The following is a 20375-nucleotide window of genomic DNA, read 5'->3' as shown; positions in this document are numbered from 1 at the left end:
AGTTTGAAGCCTGTTTCAGCAATTTAGTGAGGCCCTAAGCAATTAAAGAAACCCTGCCTCAAAATTAAAAAAAAAAAAATTAAAAGTGCTGGGGATGTAGCTTGGTGATAAAGCTTCCCCCAAACAAAACAAAAGAATATTAAAGACCTTATCTTTTGGCCCTGGCGTGTTTGCCCTGTACTTGGGCTGTAACCTTCCAGCTACTCCATCTTGAGGTTCAGCTTCTAGCTCCCCGCCCACTGACAGGAGCAAGGAGTGAGGCCTCTTCTGATAGCTCAGTGCCTTGCACATAGTAGGTGCTCAGTAATGCTCAGAAGGAGTTAGGTCCCTTTGTGCGTTAGTGCCCAGGCAAGTAGTTTAACAGAGAGATCCAGGACTGTCCTCCTCCCACACAACCTGCGGGCACAGCCCACCCGAAGCTGCTGACTAGCCCGCGTGCTTCTCCAGCCACCCCCGTGGCGCGCAGAGCCCAGTCACGGGCGTTGGAAATTCCGGCGCGTGCAAGCGCGCGGAGCCGGCGGGGGCGGGGGAACCCGTGGAGTGAGCCTGTGACGTGAGGGGGCGTGACACATAGAGGCCCCGCCCCCTCTCCCTCGCCCTCTCTCGCGGGTCGGGGTTACATGGCGGCGACTGCGGCAAAGCGAGAGCCTCGGAGACGCCGCTGCCGCCAGCACAGCCGGAGACCTGAGCCGACACTGGGGACTGTCCGCGGGCCCCGCACTCCCTCGATGAGTCGGAGAAGTCCCGTGAGTGTGTGTGTATGAGTGCGGGGCGCAGCGTGGGGCGGCTCGGGAGGGCGCCGCGGCGGGCCCGGCGGCGGCGGCGGCGGAGCCGGTTCCCTCCTCCATTGTGTGTGACCCTCCGGCGGCCGCCTCTCAACAAAGGCGCTTTTGTTCCGTCTCCCGCCCGCCCGCTCGGGCCTGGCCGCCGCTTCCCCGCGCGGGGCGGCGGGCGACGGGCCGGGGTCCCCGCGTGGGGCTGGCGGCGCGGCCGGCGCGCCCCTCCCACCCGGCACGCCCCTCGCCGGGCGCTTGGCCGGGCCCGGCCGCGCCCGCCCTGGGGCCCTGCTCGCTGGCGGCGCGGCCGGGCGCCCGCGCCGGGCTCCGCGGGTTCGAAGCCCTGCCGGCTGGCAGACAGGCGGGAGAGCGAGGGGCGGTGGCCCGGAGCGCGGCCCCGGGAGCGTGAGGTGGCGCGGAGTCTCGCCTTCCTGGCACGCTGCCTCTCCAAAGGCTCCCGTATCTCCTCCCCCATCCCGCCCCGGTGACTCGGCCTCAGCTGACTCCGGCCGGGTAAAGTCTCCAGTGGACTCGGCAAATTACGTAGCACACACCACTCACCCGGCTCGTCTCGGAGCCCCGAAGTCAGCCCAAGTTTTGAGTCTAGCCTTAAACGAGGTACTGAAAACCCGTCTGAGACGGAATTACTATCCCCCTTCTTTGCTGCTGCCTTTCCTTATCTTTTTTCTGGATGTTAAGTGGTGGTCTGTAAAAGTACCCGAATGGAAAACGTACTTTTGTCAGTTTACTAAAAAGAGCCTCTTCACTTTGCATTTTAATCCGACTTGAGTCCTGTTGAAAAGTCAAGGTGTTTGGTTGCCTTTTGTTCCTTGGCTGGCGTAGGTTCTCCACTGGTTCAGGTGGTATCGGGGAGCTCTGTGCAGCAGGAGCTTTTTGATTTTTCTTTTTGTTTCCTTTTTTTTTTTCTTTTTTCCTTTTTTCCTTTTGTCTTATTTGGCTTGCTCACTGGAAAAGATCCAGTGACCGGAACTGGTGAGGTGGAATTAGAAGCCTACTGTATTAGCGGCAAGATTCATGTTCATTGCTAAAATGCCCTTAAGTCTGTTTCTGTATTAACTATTTTTTTAATGGATACAAATGATTTGCCCGTGATGGAAAATTTAATAGGCCGTCGAACGAAGAGTAAAGAGCTTCAGAGTGATTTTCTGATTTTTCTCGCCTGTTTTTTTTTTCTTAAATTTCTGATTGGCCATGCCTTGTTTTTTTTTTGTTTTTTTTTTTTTTAAACATTGGAAAACTGAGATTGACAGGATGATCTTGTTAAAAGAACGTAGATCTAAACGGTGCCCGATCCTGAAAGGGAACTGCTTCTAGAGTTTTTTCTTAGAAATGTCATTTTTTAATGTCTGAAAAATTATTTTGAATTGGGTGGAAGAAACTTTAGATGCTTTTAGCTAATAGTTGTTCAAACGTATTTATGAAGTGCTTGCTGTGTGCCAAGGAATATGAATATATATATATCTTACATGTTTGTTAGATCAGTTAATATAATTGATCTATCAGACTTGTAAAGTTGCTTTTTGGTGTCCTAAGCTCAGTAATTGCAGTCATCTAGGAAATATGCCAGGTTTGAGCAGGACCTATTTTATCAACTAGATTTGACTCTGGGGCACGGGACATGGAAAATGGAGAACTGTTAAAAAAAAAACAAAAACAAAATACAAACGTTTTTATATGAGGATGTTTTGGAGTTCAGTTATTTGCAGAAGGGGATTAAAAGTAGTTTGGATACTAATCGTGATTAAAAAAGAATCTGGAGCAGATTGAGGAACAGTTAATTTTGCAATAGAAAAAGCACACATTCTGATGACAAGTGTTAGCATTGAAAGTGTTCATTTAAGCATCGTGAGAATTCAAGAATTCGTAACTGACAAAATAGTAAGGTTTGCTGACTCAGAGTATGTTGCTGAAGGGGATGGGGTCTGGTAGGAGGAAGCTTAGAAGTGCTGCTGCAAGTTTTGAGTTGGATGATGACTCATCCTACCCACGACTGCTACGTGGCTATTTTTTTTCTTTTTTATACTGTTTTTTTTTTCTTTTTTAAATGATAGGCTAAAATGTTTCTGCCTATATTATAATTCCCTCTTTCCTCTGAGGAGGAACAACAATTTCTCTAAAAAAGTAATGGCTTCTTAAATTGCATTTAAAAAGGATACTGCATACCCTACAGGTGGAATTGTATAACATTTGTTGAGAGGAAAGGTAAAATCAGTCACTGATCAGTTGCTGAAATTAAATGTTTGTTAGTAGTAGTTATTTGACTGCTAGTAAAAAAGATTTGTTACAGGTTATTTATAAAGGACAGATAGTACTTTAGGTTTTAGTAGAAATTGAGCTTATGTTTTCATTAATTGTGTAAAAGTTATCTATAAAATCTAGAAAATTGGTTTAAATAAATGTTGTAAAAGTGTCAACACAGTTACTGTTTAATCAGGTATATCTTCTGAACATGAACATTTCACTCTGTTGAAATTATTAAAACATGATTATACCTACTGCTTTCTTATCTATATGAATTTTCTCCTTTAATAAAAACAAATTGATGCCAGGTTTGGTTGCATATGCCTGTAATACCAATGATGGGGGAGGCTGAGACAGGATGATCACAAGTTCAAGGCAGCCTCAGCAACTTAGCAAGGCCCTAAACAATTTAGTGAGAACCTGTCTCAGAATTAAAAAGTACTGGAGATGTAGCTCAGTGGTTATGTGCACTGGGTTCAATCCCTATTGTCAATCAATCTTAAAATAGGTGGTAGTGTTATAGGCACTGGTTTTCATTTTTTTTTTTTTAAGATAAACTGATTATACAGTTCCAACTTTAGGACTTAAATTGAAACTTGGTAATAAGATATATTGATTTTTTTAAACAGCCAACATTTAGCAAATTGGCTTAAAAATAAGATTGAAGGAAAAATGAAAGGATTGAGCATGGCAGTTTTGAAAGTGAGAGGAAAAAACTCCTGACCGTGCCCACCCCTTAACTTTTCTGTGTATACTGTTTATTTTTTCAGAGTGATTTATTTGAGGAGTTTTGTGAACAAAATGTATTATATATTTGAATTAAGTCCTTGGAGACATTTTGAAATTTTATTACATGCTTTATACAAATGAATTTTAATAAACTTCAATTCACACTTTAAAAATATCTCCTACTAAAGGAAACAAAAATACAAATACATGAGTACTGAGGATTTTCAGAGCATCACATTACTTAGAAGATTTAGAAATTGAACATATATTTTACAGTGTTTGGTATATAGATTATTGTCATGCACAGTTCAGAATTTTTTTTTGTTTTAATTAGTTATACGTGACAGTAGAATGCACTTATATACTTTGATGTATCATACATAGATGGGATATAATTTCTCATTTTTGTGAGTATACATATTGTAGAATCACATTGGTCACAGTTCAGAATTTAAGAACAAACTAGATATCTTAGTCTATCTTCTTCCTCATGAAATGAAATGGTTAGCCTTCTTACTACTGCTGTCCAGTTCCTTGTTTGTATTGCCTATTTGAATCTTGTGTTACTTTAGGGCCCCTGTTAAAGTAGAAAGAAAATATCTCATAAACAAATTCTGTGTGACGTTGTTGTTGGTTGTGCTCCATCATCTCCCTTAGCCTGTTTTGTGACTCATGACATCACACTGTAGACTGCCTATAGAATGGGCATTTTTATTACTCAGTATTCTGAGACTTTACAAAAACAGTAGTGATGTTAGTGTAGCCAATGACTTTTTCTAGGGAGTTGCTTTTATGTGGAATTGATACTTACAAGGTAACAATGCTATGGACTGAATCCAACATTCTTTTTTTTTTTTCTTTCCATAAATTGCATGTTTAGGAAATATAGTATGCCCCTCTGATTGTTTGTTGTTGACTGTGTTTTTTTTTTTTTTTTTTTTTTTTTTAGTGCTGAGGATTGAACCCAGGGCCTTGTGCATGTGAGGCGAGCACTCTACCAACTGAGCTATATGCCCAGCCCCCTTGACTGTTGTTTTTTTAAAGGATTGTGTCTCTCTTTGTTGCTCTGGCAGGCTCTGACCAGCTGTCCTCAAGTGATCCTCCTACCTCAGCCTTTCTAGTAGTGATAACATTTTTTTGTTGTTGTTTTGGTGCTGGAGGTTTAACCCCAGCCATTTAAGACAGGGTGTCACTAAATTGCTTAGGGTGTTGCCAAGTTGCTGAGGCTAGTCTTGAACTTGATCTTCCTGTTTCAGCCTCCCAAGCTGCTGGGATTACAGGTGTGTTCTAAAAGCATCAACTTTCAGATACGCCTGCCTTTAAAAAATTTTTTTCCACCCCCTCCCCCCACCCAGGGCTTCACACATGCTAGGCAATCACAATACACTGAGCTATATAACCCTAATGGTTTAAAATTTTTTTTTGAGTTAGGATCTTGCTAAGTTACCTAGGCACTACTAGTTGTGTCAGCCTTCTATATCCATTTTTTAAAAAGTTGTATAGAGATTGAATCTTTATATAGCAAATAACATTTTCCTGTTGATTTTCATCTAAATGTAGTTTTTTTTTTTTCTTTTTTAAACAAACAAACAAACAAAAATGTTAGAATCCTACCTTTGACTTCAGGGAAGACCTCTCTGTTTCTGCAGAGAATGAAAATTTATGTGCATTTAATTCTGTACAGTACTATAACTATAAAGTGTTAGTGTTTGAGAAGGGTCATAGATGTTATTTTACTCCAGATACATCATTTGACAGTTAAGGAAACTGAATCCCAGAGAGATCCAAGACTTTGGCACTAATGTGTGATTTCTGGACCAACAGTATTGTCATTACTGGGGAACTTGACTTTATCTCAAGTATAGAAACTACATTTTAACAAGACTTTCCAGTGATTCAAATGCATATTCAGTTCAAAAAGCATTGCTAGGGGCTGGGGTTCAGGCTCAGTCTCAGTGGTAGAGGCTTACCTAGCAAGTGTGAAGCACTGGATAGGATCCTTAGCATCACATAAAGTCAAACAAATAAAATAAAGTCATGCCTTAAAAAAAAAAAAAAAGCAGCAGAAGAAGAAGCATCACTAAGTGATGTCAGACATGAATTTTTCAACTGGTTAGTGACTGGTTTGGAAAACCCACGTCTTGTGATATGCTCTCTTTGGTGGCCCTTCTGAAAAAAAGTCAATGGAAAGTTGAGTAATTGCTGTCCAATAGAAGTTTATGTGGTGGTGGAAAGTTCTATTCTGTGCTGTCCAGTGAGACAGTCATTAGCCATATGTGTCTGTTGAGTATTTAACAAGTGACTGGTGTGCCTGAGGAATTTAATTTTTAACTGAAATTTAATTAATATATATTTACTATTTTTGGTTCCAGGGATTGAACCCAGGACACTTTACCACTGAGCCACATCCCCAGTCCCTTTTTATATTTTATATAGAGACAGAGTCTCTCTGAGTTGCTTAGGCCCTCAGCCTCTGGAGCCTCTGGAATTACAGGTGTGGGCCACCATGCCTGGCTAATTAATATATATTTAAATAGTTGTCTGTAGTTGGTGGCTGTCTTAATGGACAATTCAGATCTAGATGATCTTTGCCCACACCAAATTTGAAATTGTCTAAGTTGTAATTTAATAACTAATTGAAATCAGTTTAATAATTTTCCCGTCTTAATGTACAAATTGAGAGAGATGTAGGTTTTTTACTTTTTAAAATATGCCTGAATTCCAGCCACTCAGGAGGCTGAGGCAGGAGGATTTTGGGTTCAGAGTTAGCCTCAGCAACAGTGAGATGCTAAGCAACTTAGCAGACCCTGTCTCTAAATAAAATACAAAAAAGGGCTGAGGATGTGGCTCAGTAGTTAAGTGCCCCTGAGTTCAATCTCAAGTACCAAAAAAGAAAAAAAAAAAAAGCCTGGATAGACTTTTAATTTAATTTTATTTTTTATTTCTGTGGTTCTGGGATTGAAACCAGGAGTGCTCTATCATGGTCTGCATTCCCAGCACTTTTTATTTTTTACTTTGAGTCAGGGTCTTGCTCAGTTGCCCAGCAGACCTGGAACTTTTGATCCTCCTGCTTCAACCACCTGTTCTTGGGATTACAGATGTGCTGTTCACATCCTGGATATTATTTTAAATCTGTTGTAAAGCAATATCAATGTCCTAATTGATACTCCTCTTCAGTAAAGTAGTTAAGTTGTAAGAATGCACATTTCCTCCTGTTTGCCCAATAAAGTTATTTTTATTGGATTAAAAATTAAAAAGTAACTTTCAAGTGAGTTTTCCTTACTTATCTTGTGGGTAGTAGCACTGATAGTTTTTGTCTCTGACCTAGTATTTCCAGGCTTGTTAGCATTTGTTGATAACTGTCAGACTAATCTGACATTTTTTTTTTAAAAGTTATTTCCAGGTACAGAAATGGAGTGGTTCTTAACCTCCCACCTCATACTGTGGGAAGATTGTGACTCTATAGTCAGACTGGCATATGTCCAAATCCTGGCATTTACTGTATATGTGACTCATGAAGTTGCTTCACTTCTTGAAACATCAGTGTTTGTAAAATGAGACTTATGAGGTTTTGGTTAGGAGTAACAAGAAATAGCGCATCACTTGGAAAATGACTGGCATCTAATAGATTCTTGATAAAATATATTTTATCTTCCCTCCTCCTCCCGCTTGGCTTTTATAGTTTTCTGTAACTTGAAAATCTTAGTCTTGAGTTTAAGATTCTGTATGGTTTAGATGTGAGGTGTACCCTAGAAGCTCACATGTGAGACAGTGCAAGAAAGTTTAGAGGTAAAATGATTGAGTTTTGAGAGCCTTAACATAATTAGTGTGTTAATCCACTGATAGGGATTAATTTTAGGCAGAATAGGATGTGACTGGAAGAGGTAGGTTGTTTCAGTGGTGAGGCTTCTTTGCTTTCTGGTTGTCCTGTTCTGAATCCTTTTCTCCTCCACACCTTTTATGGTGTTTTGCTTACCTTGGGCCTAGAGAAGTAGGGTCGGCTATGAACTGAGACCTCTGAATCTGTGAGTGACATACTTTTCCTTCTGAAATTGTTCTTGTCAGGTCTTTTGGTCAGAGCAGCAAAAAAGTTAATTAAAACAGATTTTAACCATGCTTAATCCACCTTTTGATTTTAAGTCTTGTTGGTTACTGTAATTTTGTCTTGCTTTGTTCTTGTTGTATTCCTTATAGATTTCTCTATAAATGTGGATTCCTTCCCTTGAATTCTTTTTTAGAGAGAGGAGAGAGAGAGAGAGAATTTTTTAATATTTATTCTTCAGTTTTTGGTGGACATACATCTTTATTTTATGTGGTGCTGAGGATCAAACCCAGCGCCCTGTGCATGTCAGGCCCCTGTGCATGTCAGGCCCCTGCGCATGTCAGGCGAGCGCCTTACCGCTTGAGCCACATCCCCGGCCCCTCCCTTGAATTCTTAAGGACTGCTTTCTTGCCTGTATCATGAGTTTTCCCCTTTTTGTTGGATCATTTTCATTATTATGCAAATATGTTCTAGAGTGATATTGTTCAATATGGTAGCCACTGGCTACATGTAGGTATTTTAATGAAAAAAATTTTTTGTGTGTGTGCTGGGGATTGAACCCAGAGCCCTACACATGATAAGCATGTACTTTACAAACTGAGCTACCTCCTTTAGGCAAAAATTAATGCAAAAAAAAAAAAAAACTCCTCTTTTTAGCTATTCAGTAGCCATATGTGGCTAATGGCTATCCTCTTGAGCAGCATAGGTATAAAACATCTCTATATTCATAGAAAGTACTATTGGATAGAGCAGCTCTAGTGAGGCTTCCTTCTTTATAATTTCTCCCTCATTCTATATAATTTTGTAGCTACAGCCTCATTTTTTATTTTCTTCCAAGCAAAAAAAAATTTTTTTTTTTTTTTTTTTTGGGTTGTGCTAGGAATTAGACATAGGGCTTCACACATGCTCGGCAAGGGCTCTACCTCTGAGTCACATCCCCAAGCAGATTTTCAAGAGTTGTACTTATGTGCTTCCTCCACTTCCCTTTGCTTCCATCATCACATCTCTGAAATTGCTCTAACCAAGATTACCAGAGGCTTAGTTACCAAATTTATCTGTAGTATCTTGTAGCAGCATTCAATGTAGCTGACCACTGTTTTCTGCTTATTTTCCCGTTTCTCTTAGCTTACAAGACGTGTTCTTATTTTCTTCCTAGCTCACACCTCTTTATTTATTTATTTATTTAAAAAGTTTTGTTTTAATTAATTATGCACGACAGTTCAATGATCTTGACCTTTTTATATTTTTGACAGGCTTCTCTCTACCTGCTTCTAAGTTTTAGCATATTCAAGGGCTAGGTTCTAGATTCCCTTCCCCTCTTTCTAAATTCTTCCCCTTGGTGGTCTCATTTAACTCATTGCTTTAAATACCACCCACATGTGGATAATCCCCAAATTTATGTTTTTTGTCTGAGCTCTATAGACACATTATCCAGCTGACTGCTTGACATTATCACTTAGTTTACCTAAGTAAGCGGTTATCTAAATGGATCTAACCTGTTCACAGTAGTAGTCTGCCCTTATTGTTCTTCTCTTCCAGTCTTCCCCATATCAGTAAATGGGATCTTGGTGTTATCCTTGATCTCTGTCTTTCCCTTGTCCTTGTGTGTTCTCTAGGTTTCTAAAATATCATTTGAATCTGTTTGTATTCAGTAATCTATTTTATATCTGCATTTCTACCACCCTGATCTTAGCCATTATCATGTCAAAGTAGCCTTTAATTTATTTTTATGTTTTATTTCTACCTTCATCTATCCATTTCTAGTAGCATCTTTTAAAATACAGTCATGTTAATTGCCTGCTTAAAATCCTTCAAAAAAAATTTTTTTATTTGCTCTTACTTTTAAAATGCAGATTCCTGCTTCATGCATTTCTTCTTACCTATCCAGTCTCATTTCTGCCTCTGTTCCTTCTCCCCTTGTTCTGTGTCTTGTGGCTACATTGGCATCTTTTCTTTTACTCCACTCTGCCAAGTTTTGTTTTGCCTTAGGTGGTTGTTTTAGTGTTCTCTGTTTGAAATGCTCTTTTCCATCTCTTAGCAATGCTGGTACCTTATCTTTCAGGTATTAGCTCTTCAAATGACCATTTTCCAAGTACCCAAGAATAGCACTTGGCCAAATCTGAAGTTAGGTTTTTTTCTGATTTATTTGTTTGTCATTCTTTCCTTACTAGAATGCAAACTCTGTGGAAGTGGAAGAACCTTACCTGTATTATTCCTCACTATATCATCGTACTGTCTGGCGCACGTTAAGTGCTCAATAAAATTTTGAGACTATAAAGTGTTTGATTTCTTTAAACTTCTAAAGTGAAAAGAACATTAAAAATGGTATTGTATTCAGGGCTGGAGTTGTGTGGCTCAGAGGTAGAGCATTTACCTGACATGTGTGAGGCCCTGGGTTCGATCCTCAGCACCACATATAAATAAATAAATTAAGTAAAAGACTCATTTGTAACTAAAAAATATTTTTAAAAAGTTGAATTGTGTACTGTCATGTGTAACTAATTAAAACAAAAAATTAAAAAACAAAACAAAAAAAAGTTGAATTGTACTCAATGTGATTTCGGAATGGGTCCTTTACCTCTGGATTACTGAGACAATTGTAGAAACTTAAATGGTATTTTAGCTAGATGGTAGTATTCTAAACAGTATTAATTTCCTGATTTTGATGATTATATTTTGGTTATGCAGGAAGATCCTTGTCTTCAGGAAATACACTATATCAGAGTTGGGGAATAGAGGGATATGTGTACTATAGCTGTCACTAAGAAAGTTACATTGTCAATCGAGAGACCATGGGTTTATTTACAACCTGGTTCAAATCCTGATTTCTGTGATTTTGAATGTATTATTTAAATTATTTGAGCTCCTAAGATTCATTTTGTGATGCTGTGGGAATTTAATATAAGGGTCTATGCTCAGCACAATGTTTCACATATAATACATTCTCAATAAAAGTTTGCTTACATTTAAAAAATTCAGATATTAAAAATTCTATTCTTGGGACTGAGGCTGTAGCTCAGTTGGCAGAGCATTTGCCTAGCACATGTAAGGCACTGAGTTTGATCCTTAGCACTGCATAAAAATAAACATTATAAAGGCATTCTGTCCATATATAACTACCAAAAAATTTTCTCATGTTCAATACTGCCTTCCTTTATAATAATCAAGCAAATAAGTTTTTCATTAATTAGTTGGTAGTATGGGACAGATATTTACCAAATATGTTACTTAAATCCTAAAATTAGAACTCTTGAGCCATATTACATTATATAATTTTTAATATCCTAGAACTGCACTTTTCAGACAGAAAGCAGAGCCTCTAAAATTATTTCATTGAAATAGGTATATTTATCTTGATTAAAATGTGCCATGTGAGCTGGGAATGGTGGCACATACCTGTAGTTCCAGATTTTTTCATTCATTACTCTGTAGATAGACATTCTAATAAAGATGATGATCAAAAGGGTAGAGTGTTTAAAGATGACCCATGGTCAATAAAAGGTTACTAGAAGAGAATCTCGATATTTTTGCATGAAAGTTTTAGACACTGGTGAGACACTCTCTTTTTTCTGGTACAGTTGTCACCAGCTTAGGTTACAAATCTATGTTGGATTTATTTACAGCATGAATAAGACTTAAATTTTTAAATTATTGAAATTTGGGAGCTGTTTTGGGGGTTATCTAACCTATCCTGACTGCTGCAAAGTTTTCTATTAATTTTCATTTGGTTGGAATCCTCATGTCCAAAGGAGCTTGAAGAAACAATGCTCATATGTCCTCTTGTATTTGTTCCAGTTTCCTTAGTATTAATTAAGTGAGAAATCTTAGAAATGAAGGCCCAAGCAGGAGGAAGATAGGAGAGAGAATGAAGAGTTATTGTAATTATTTTAGAAGGAATCATATTTAATGTTTTGTGAACAGCAGTTTCCATTGATTTTCCTTCATTTTGGGCATACCACCATAAAAAGTGCCAGGGAACAAAACCAATGAAATTAGAAAGTTATTCTTTGCTTTTGTAGGTCATAGACTTTTAGAATTGGGAAGGTCTTTAGATATTCTTTGTCTAGTTTATCTGGTATGTGAAATGTTGATATTTCAATATGGATAACTTATAGTAAATAACAACTGGAGATTAGCAACAACAAAGAATACTGCTGGGTATGTTAGTGCGGTGCTTATAGTTCCACCTACTTGGGAAGCTGAGGTAAGAGGATTACGTGAACTAGGAGTTACAGCCCATCCTGTGCAACATAGTGAGACCCCATCTTTTTTTTTTAAAAATATTTAAAAAATATTTTAGTTATAGATGGACACATACCTTTATTTTATTTGTATGTGGAGCCAGGGATCGAACCCAGGGCCTCATGTATGCTAGGCAAGCGCTGTACCACAGAGACACAACCCAGCCCAAGAGACCCCATCTCTTGAAAGAAGGAAAAGATAAAGAAAGGAAGAAAAAATTATATATACATGTATACATATGTGTATGTATTTTATAATGGCTCTTTAATGGCCAAAGGCAAACAAAAGCCCATAATGTTAAGGTGTATTTAGGCTAGCATTCGGGTTTAAAAACAAATTCATAGTAGAAGAGGGTTTTTAATATTTTATTGGTGCATTATAGTTATATACAATAGTGAGATTCATTATGGCATATTTGTACATGCACATAACAAGTATTTTGTTTTATATTTTACTACTATTTATTTTTCAGTGCTAGGGGTGGAACCCAGGACCTCACTGCATATTTGGCAATGCTATACCACAGAGCTACATCCCTAGCCCTAGTGTTTTGTTTTTAACTTGGATACCTTGTTAGAAGCTATGTAATCATCCAGCTTGACTTTGCAAGTTTATCTCTGTAGCAAGAGTAGTATTCTGGTACTGTACTAAGCAGAGCCTTTTAGGCTTTGGCCTTGTAGTTTTAAGACCCTCCCCCCCCCCACTTTCCTAGTTATTTTCTGAGGTTATTTACTAATATTAATTTATACTACTGACCTCCTTGAGGTACAAATCCTAAAAAAGGCTTCTAATCAGGCCACCCTACATTAGGAGCAAGAGCTTTTGTTAAGAATACATATGAGCTGGGTATGGTGGCACATGCCTGTAATTCTGGTGACTTGGGAGGCTGTGGTAGGAGGATTACAAGTTTGAGGCAAGCCTCAGCAACTTGGTGAAAACCTCATCTCAAGATAAAAAATTAAAAGGACTAGGGATGTAGCTCAGTAGTAGAGTACCCCAGGGTACAATCCCTAGTACCAAACAAAACAAAACAAATGAGCAAGCAGCTAAACTTTAGCCCTTGGCCTTCTGTGTCCTAAAAATTTGGTGAGAGTTTAGACATAATCTTAGGGAAGGATGAATTTACTATGACGATACCTCTCTGTGCCAGGGATGAGACAATTCTAGGTGAATATAAGTAGAGGTCAACCTTTCCCTTTCCAAAAGCAACTGGATTTTTGACTGAGGAGATGTGAGACTGGCTAGATTTCAGTTAACTCAAAATTCACTCTGGAGAAGAGAAAAATAGTTAAGAACCTTTGAGAGGAGGGGTAAGGGAAGGACTGTCAGAGGGTATGAACAGGTCAGATGACCATGTCAGCATTTAACCAGAGAAGCAACAAAATAGAAGGTGGAGAGAAAACCAGAAAAGTAAGTTTTATGTTAAAGCTTTATGTTAAGATCTTTACCTCAAACTTTGCACATTCAGACTTCCTTTTTGACACAGGCCAGATTGTTCTACAGAATTGGGAGATAGAGCAAAGTTATTCTTTTATTTTTCTTTTGCATTTTGACCTTACACTAAGATTTGACTCACACCACCTACATTTCTCTTGATTGGGAGATGGACCAGGTGGTAGAGAACTTGAAGTAATTTAGAGAAGACAGGAGTGCTTGAGGAAACAGTTGTGGTCAGGGCAGTTTCAGGAAACTGTCTTATAAACTTAGAAAACTGGTATCCAGCCTGACCTCTTACTTTCCACATTGTATTAGCTCACTGAAAGAAGACCAGACGTAAAACAAAAACCCAGCTTTATTCTTGCTATTCTCTGTACTTCTTTATATTCACCAAATTGTTAAAAATAAAACAACATTGAGCCAACTAATTCAAACTTAATTAATGATCCTTCTCCAAACAACATAGAATCAGCACTAGTTGGTAGGAATGGTTAACATTTGAAGACAAAAAAATTGGAAGGATCCTGGAAAGGGTCATTTTAAGTTATTGCCCTATTTTTCCTTTCCTCCTCTAAGAATATACAATGTACAACAAGAATATGGAGCCTAATTCTTTCCTGAGTCTAATACTTGAACCTTGCTTTATGAAATTAAGTATGAAGGCAGAGAAAATGGTAATAAATAAGCTGGGCACTGTAATCCAAAGGCTCGGGAAGCTGAGATAGGAGGATCATGAGTTCAAAGCCAGCAACAGTGAGGTGCTAAACAACTCAGAGAGACCGTGTCTCTAAGTAAATCACAAAATAGGGGGGGATATGACTCAGTGGTCGAGTGCCTTTGGGTTCAATCCCTGGTACCAAAAAATGGAAAAGAAAAAAATGGAATAAAGGACATGCATTAGTAACTAAAGCCCTTTAAGAAACTAATTTTGTGTGTGTGTATGTGTGCACTCATGTATAGATGGATGTGGGGATCAGACCCAGGCCTTTGTCTCTGAGCTAACCCCCAGCTCTGAAATTTTTTAAAATTTAAAAATGTATTCACAGATTTTAATTTTTAAATGTTTCGTTGCACATAGACTGGTAAGCTGTAGAATTTCTAGGAACCTATCTTTTTTTTTTTTCCTGAAATTGCAAACAGAAGAACTCATCTCTGTTATGGTAAAATAAAGAGTGTTATTAATGTCATTCACAATATTAAGCAGATAGAAGAAGTGTTCCTTTTTATTAGAAGAACTGAGGAACAGTACCTTTCAATAAACAAGGCTGTTTTCTGTTGGGCAATAAGTTGAATTTCCCAAGGGCCAAAATCATGTCTGTTTTGCTCTGGTTTTAGATTATTCTTTCTGCCTGGTTTTACCTGTCAGGAATTCTGACCAATTTACTTTCTGTGTCTCACTTGGTACTTTGGATGCAAACATCCGCAGATCAAGGATTAGACCTCTAAGAAACTGAAAGAAACCAACAAGTGTAGTGGCGCAGACCTGTAATCCCACTGACTCAGAAGGCTGAGGCAGGAGGATCCTGAGTTCAAAGTCAGCCTCAGCAATTTAGTGAGTCCCTAAGCAACTCATTGAGATCCTTTCTCTAAGTAAAATACAAAAAAGGGCTGGGGGTATGGTTTAGTGGTTAAATGCCCCTGGGTTTAATCCTTCGTACCACCCCCCCCCCCAAAATAACAACAACAAAACAAATTGCATTTATTTTTTTTCAGGCTGGCTAGGGACCCATCTACTGGAGTTGAGGCTGTTTTTTTCCCCTACCCTTGTATAGAATATTTTTAAAATCATGAAATATTTCTAATTTAGAGAGTAATATAATGACATATATATACCACATAGCACTATAAGATACTAATAATTTGCTATACTTCAGTTTTTAAAAAGAAATAACATGTTAAAGATATATGAATTATTGTGTAATGCCAGTCCATCCTGATCCTAATCCCTTTCCTCATTCCTCAAGGTAATCGTTATCATGAATTTAGAATTTGTCAATCTCATGGTATTTTTTTAAATATTTTTGCCACATATATATGTAACCATAAAATAGCATTATTTTGCATGACTTTGAATCTGATATAATTGGTCTTAACAGGCACATTTCTATTTTCAGCACCCTGCCCCTGCCACACTAACACACCCACACATGCACACAACTGTACTGGGGAGTTAGACCCAGGGATGCTCTTACACATATCCACAACCCTTTATATTTTTAGGCAGGGTCTCAGTTGCTGAGGCTGGCCTTGAACTTCCAATTGTCCTGTCCAGCTTCCTGAGTAGCTGTGATTATAGGCTTGTGCCATTATGCCAGTTTGCAGTTTGATTTTAATTTATATATTTTGGATGTTTCAACCATTTATATCTGTTTTTATTATTATATAGTAGTCTGTATAGACTCAAAATTATTATGTGTTTTTCTAATTTTGAAAGTTTATGTTTTTCAATTTTTTTGCCATTACAAAAACAACAACAAAAAATTTGTATATTTATTTGCAAGCATTTCTGTAAGGAGTTTACCTGGGGGGGAATCATTCATTCATTCATTCATTCATTCATGTACTTACACCAAATTGCTTTGAAATTCTGTAATTTAAACTCTCATCAATATTGTCTGAAGGGGCTGGGGATGTGGCTCAAGTGGTAGAGCGCTCGCCTGGCATGTGTGCAGCCCAGGTTCGATCCTCAGCACCACATACAAAAAAACAAATATGCTGCGTCCGCCCAAAACTACAGAATAAATATTAAAAAATTCTCTCTCTCTTTAAAAAAAAAATATTGTCTGAAAATTACTTTTTCTGCATTCCTTCTCAGACTTGATATGAACGGACTCAAAAGGTTTTCCCAGTCTGAAATGTTATCCTCATTTTGATTTTTGACAATGATATTAAACATTTTTACATAGATTTATTCATTGGTCAAGTTTATTTTTCCATAAATTGAAGAGCATATCCCACAAATTTATTTTATTTGTACTACAAGGTTTTTGTTCATGGGTAATGATAGTTAATAAGTAGACATTTTTCATGAACTAACATTGCAGACTTATTATACATGTTCATTTAGAGAGGTGTTATTAATATTTCATCCCTTAAGAATCTCTAAAGAGTTCTGTTAAAATGTGAAGAACCATTTCATCCTTGTTGGCATTAAAAAATGCACAACCTGATGAACCCAAGTGTTATAAAGAATGTATTGTAGTGAGATCTGGAGCCCAGGCAGCCGTGGTGAATTTCATTTTTGTAAGCTCTTTTTGATGAAGAGTACTTTAGCATTTGATTATAAATAAGTTTAATGCACCAGTAGTAGTTTATTGCTACATGCCCAGTTTGTATCATTTTACAGATTTGAAGAAAAGAGTATTTTCTGTAGTGGTGACTCTTTCCCTTCTTTTTTATCCTTTAGGTTGTATCAGAGTAAGATGGACGGTAGCTTTGATTGTGATTGTGGTGAGCTGGAGCCACCTGATCACTAACAAAAGACATCTGTCAACCAACAGTCGCCAGGGCTTCCTGTTGAAATATATAGCAACAAAGGAAGAAAAGAAGCAAAACGGAAATAGTGCTTACCAGCACCTTAGAATGATGCTGCTCAGGACCAGTCCAACACTGAATGTATCTGCACTGTGAGGAGAATGTTCATAGAAGCCTGTTGTGTGCATATTTATTCACATTTTTGTTAAATGTTAAATCGTTTAGCACAGTATATCTGAGTGCATAGTATGTCATTTCATTCTGTTTGAGTTTCTTGAGTGTTTTCTTTAAATGTCTGCAGAGTTGCTGCCCCTTTCTTGAACTATGAGTACTGCAATCTTTTTAAGTCTCAATATGAGTAGAGCTTTTTGAGCTTTAAATCTGAGGGGAACTCAACAGGCCTGGTTGGCATATGCAATGAACATCAAGAAACCATCTTGCTGTGGAAGCATAATTATTTTTCTTCTCCCTTTTTGAAAGATCTTTCCTTTTGATGCCTGTTTTCTTCCTTGTTTACACAAGTTCAACAATTCGAAAGGAAAAGGCGATAGTAAGGGTTTCAAAATGGCAGAGAAATTTGAAAGTCTTATGAACATTCATGGTTTTGATCTGGGCTCTAGGTATATGGACTTAAAACCGTTGGGTTGTGGAGGCAATGGGTTGGTTTTTTCTGCTGTAGACAATGACTGTGACAAAAGAGTAGCCATCAAGAAAATTGTCCTTACTGATCCCCAGAGTGTCAAACATGCTCTCCGTGAAATCAAAATTATTAGAAGACTTGACCATGATAACATTGTGAAAGTGTTTGAAATTCTTGGCCCCAGTGGAAGCCAGTTAACAGACGATGTGGGCTCTCTTACTGAACTGAACAGTGTTTACATTGTTCAGGAGTACATGGAGACAGACTTGGCTAATGTGCTGGAGCAGGGCCCTTTACTGGAAGAGCATGCCAGGCTTTTCATGTATCAGCTGCTACGGGGGCTCAAGTATATTCACTCTGCAAATGTACTGCACAGAGATCTCAAACCAGCTAATCTTTTCATTAATACTGAAGACTTGGTGCTGAAGATAGGTGACTTTGGTCTTGCACGGATTATGGATCCTCATTATTCCCATAAGGTATGTGAAACGTCACTTCAGACAGATTTTTTTTTTTTAAACCCAATGGTGTCTTTTTTTCTGATGCAGATTTTCTTTCACAGTTTCCCTGCATTTGAAATGGTAGAGAGGGATCCTAATTAAATATACATCCCCAAAAGTATATGTTTATGTATTATAGTGAAGTTCCAGAGCATATGGTTATTTATTATAACTGAAATTCTTGTATAGTTATTTCAAAGGGGAATATGTTTTTCTCTGTTTGGGACAGCAGTGAGGTCCTACCTGAAAGAAAGACAGGGTCCTAGTCCAACCTTTAGGCCTTGCTTTTTTGACAATATTCTATACTATAGTTACACCTTTTAAAAATAAACTGAATTTAGTTTGAAATTTAAATTTGCACAAACAATTGGCAGTTTATAGCAACTTTCCCTTAGCACTTGCTTTCGTGTGAAAATTTGATAGTATTTTCCAAACAGAACCCTGTCTTTTAGTTTTCAATTGAAATCTAATGTGGGACCATGATGTGTAAAATGTAAAAGTGAAGCTACTTTGGTTATAAAGAATCCCTGGATACTCTCATTGCTTGGCTTTCTATAGTGTGTGTCACATTAAGGATATCTTTACTTCATTAAAAACAAACTAACCAAAAAAACCATAGAAATTGAGTACTGAACTGAAATGGATATACCCCACCCCACCCCAAACACACACAGCCACAACCACAATTACAACCACACCCACACCCATCCTGTACTGGAGATTGAACCCAGGGCCTCTCACATACTAGGCAAGTGCACTGCCAGTCACCTACATCCCCAGCCCTTTTTCTTTTTCTTTTATTTTGAGACAGGGTCTTGCTAAATTGCCCAAGCTAACCTCAAACTCATGGTCTTCCTGCCTCAGCCTCCCTAGTAGTTGAAATTATAGGAGTGTGTTGCTACACCCAGTACCCATGTTCTCTTTAGAGCTAACAATGAAGTATTACATATAGAATACTGAACTAAGAGTTGCACTAACATTTACTTCCCTTTCTATACCTAACTAGCTTTATCACCTTAAGCTATTTGACCTTAATCTTGAGTGTTATCACACTGTAAAAATGGAGTTAATATATACCATTCATAATTTCTCAGTTTTGATTTGAGGGTGAAATAAGACAATATAGGTGTGTTTTTGTCAAACAAATGTAAATAAAATTGATTAGGAGTGGGATATATAGTAGAGCCAGTTCCCCTGGGTTCTCAAAGAATAGGCTGGTATAAGTAGCAACTCTAGTGCTCTTCCCTGCCTTTCTCTTTGATTTGAAGAATACCTGATCCTTAATTATCTTAAGACTTGGAGTGAAAAAATAGCTCCTCTTCTGAAACATGTTTTGGATGTGTGGGCTAAAGTTAGCACTAAATTCTTATGGTGTATTTTAGTCAGCAGACATGCCTGTTATCATCTTATAGATGGTATATTCTGGGAAATGTAACTCACCCTCAAAAGTATAAGAACCTTAAAAATGATCTTAGAAATCAACAGTATTCTGGCTCCATATTAATTAGTTAACAATTTACTGGGTTTTTTGTTTTGTGTTGTTTTGTTGGTAGTTCTTTAGCTAAAGTAAGCAAAAAATAAAATGTTTCTTATTTCTTGTTTAGGGTCATCTTTCTGAAGGTTTGGTTACTAAATGGTACAGATCTCCACGTCTTTTACTTTCTCCTAATAACTATACTAAAGCCATTGACATGTGGGCTGCAGGCTGCATCTTTGCTGAAATGCTGACTGGTAAAACCCTCTTTGCAGGTTCGTATTATGTAAAAAAAAATTATCCACAAGAGAAACTAATTTTTCATTCATCTATAAGTGGGATTCATATAAAATAATTTATTATGGTCTGTTATATTAAAAGATGGTGTTTTTATTATTGAAAAAATTGAGAAAACTTAGTCACATATTCACTAACTTGGTCACTTTGTAAATTTAGTTAGAACTCTAGTTTGTTTTTTTTTTTACATATACCATCTTATTTCCTAAACCTAACTTCATATTTTGTGAACCCACAATACTAGTTGATAATCTGTGTTGATGTCTGATTTGCATAGTATAGTCTTTGTCATTCTCTGGTGAAATATTTTAGTTGTTGAAAATCCAAAAAATTTCTCTTGGTCACTTCATTATCTTTGTTGCTTGAACTGCCATATCCTTTTGCATGACTACTGTGATCTTTCAGGAAAAAAAAAAAGTTGTTTGTTTGTTAAGGTTGGATTATGGAGGAGTCTGAAAATGTGTCAAGAGAGAACTTAGTTAAGATGAGAAGCAATGTATGA

At 37.8% G+C, this 20375-nt stretch overlaps 1 protein-coding gene across 3 annotated transcripts in view; it reads left to right on the top strand.

Annotated features, from left to right (window-relative positions):
* Positions 1-563: 563 nt before the first annotated feature.
* MAPK6 (mitogen-activated protein kinase 6) overlaps positions 564-20375 on the top strand; it is a 46326-nt gene continuing 26514 nt past the window's right edge. The window contains exons 1-3 of one of the 3 annotated variants that reach the window (XM_081289099.1): positions 564-746; positions 16895-18081; positions 19707-19851. In XM_081289099.1, coding sequence (XP_081145225.1) covers positions 17527-18081; positions 19707-19851 — 700 coding nt within the window. In that variant the 5' untranslated portion in view covers positions 564-746; positions 16895-17526. Of the gene's footprint in view, positions 747-1256; positions 1395-16894; positions 18082-19706; positions 19852-20375 lie in introns of those variants that run through there. The other 2 variants (XM_081289097.1, XM_081289098.1) reach the window with 2 other exon arrangements.

Source organism: Spermophilus citellus (genome assembly GCF_964194105.1).
Source record: "Spermophilus citellus genome assembly, chromosome: 4".
NCBI lineage: Eukaryota > Metazoa > Chordata > Mammalia > Rodentia > Sciuridae > Spermophilus > Spermophilus citellus.
The sequence above is the reverse complement of the archived record's forward strand: the minus strand, read 5'-3'. Positions and strand labels throughout refer to the sequence as shown.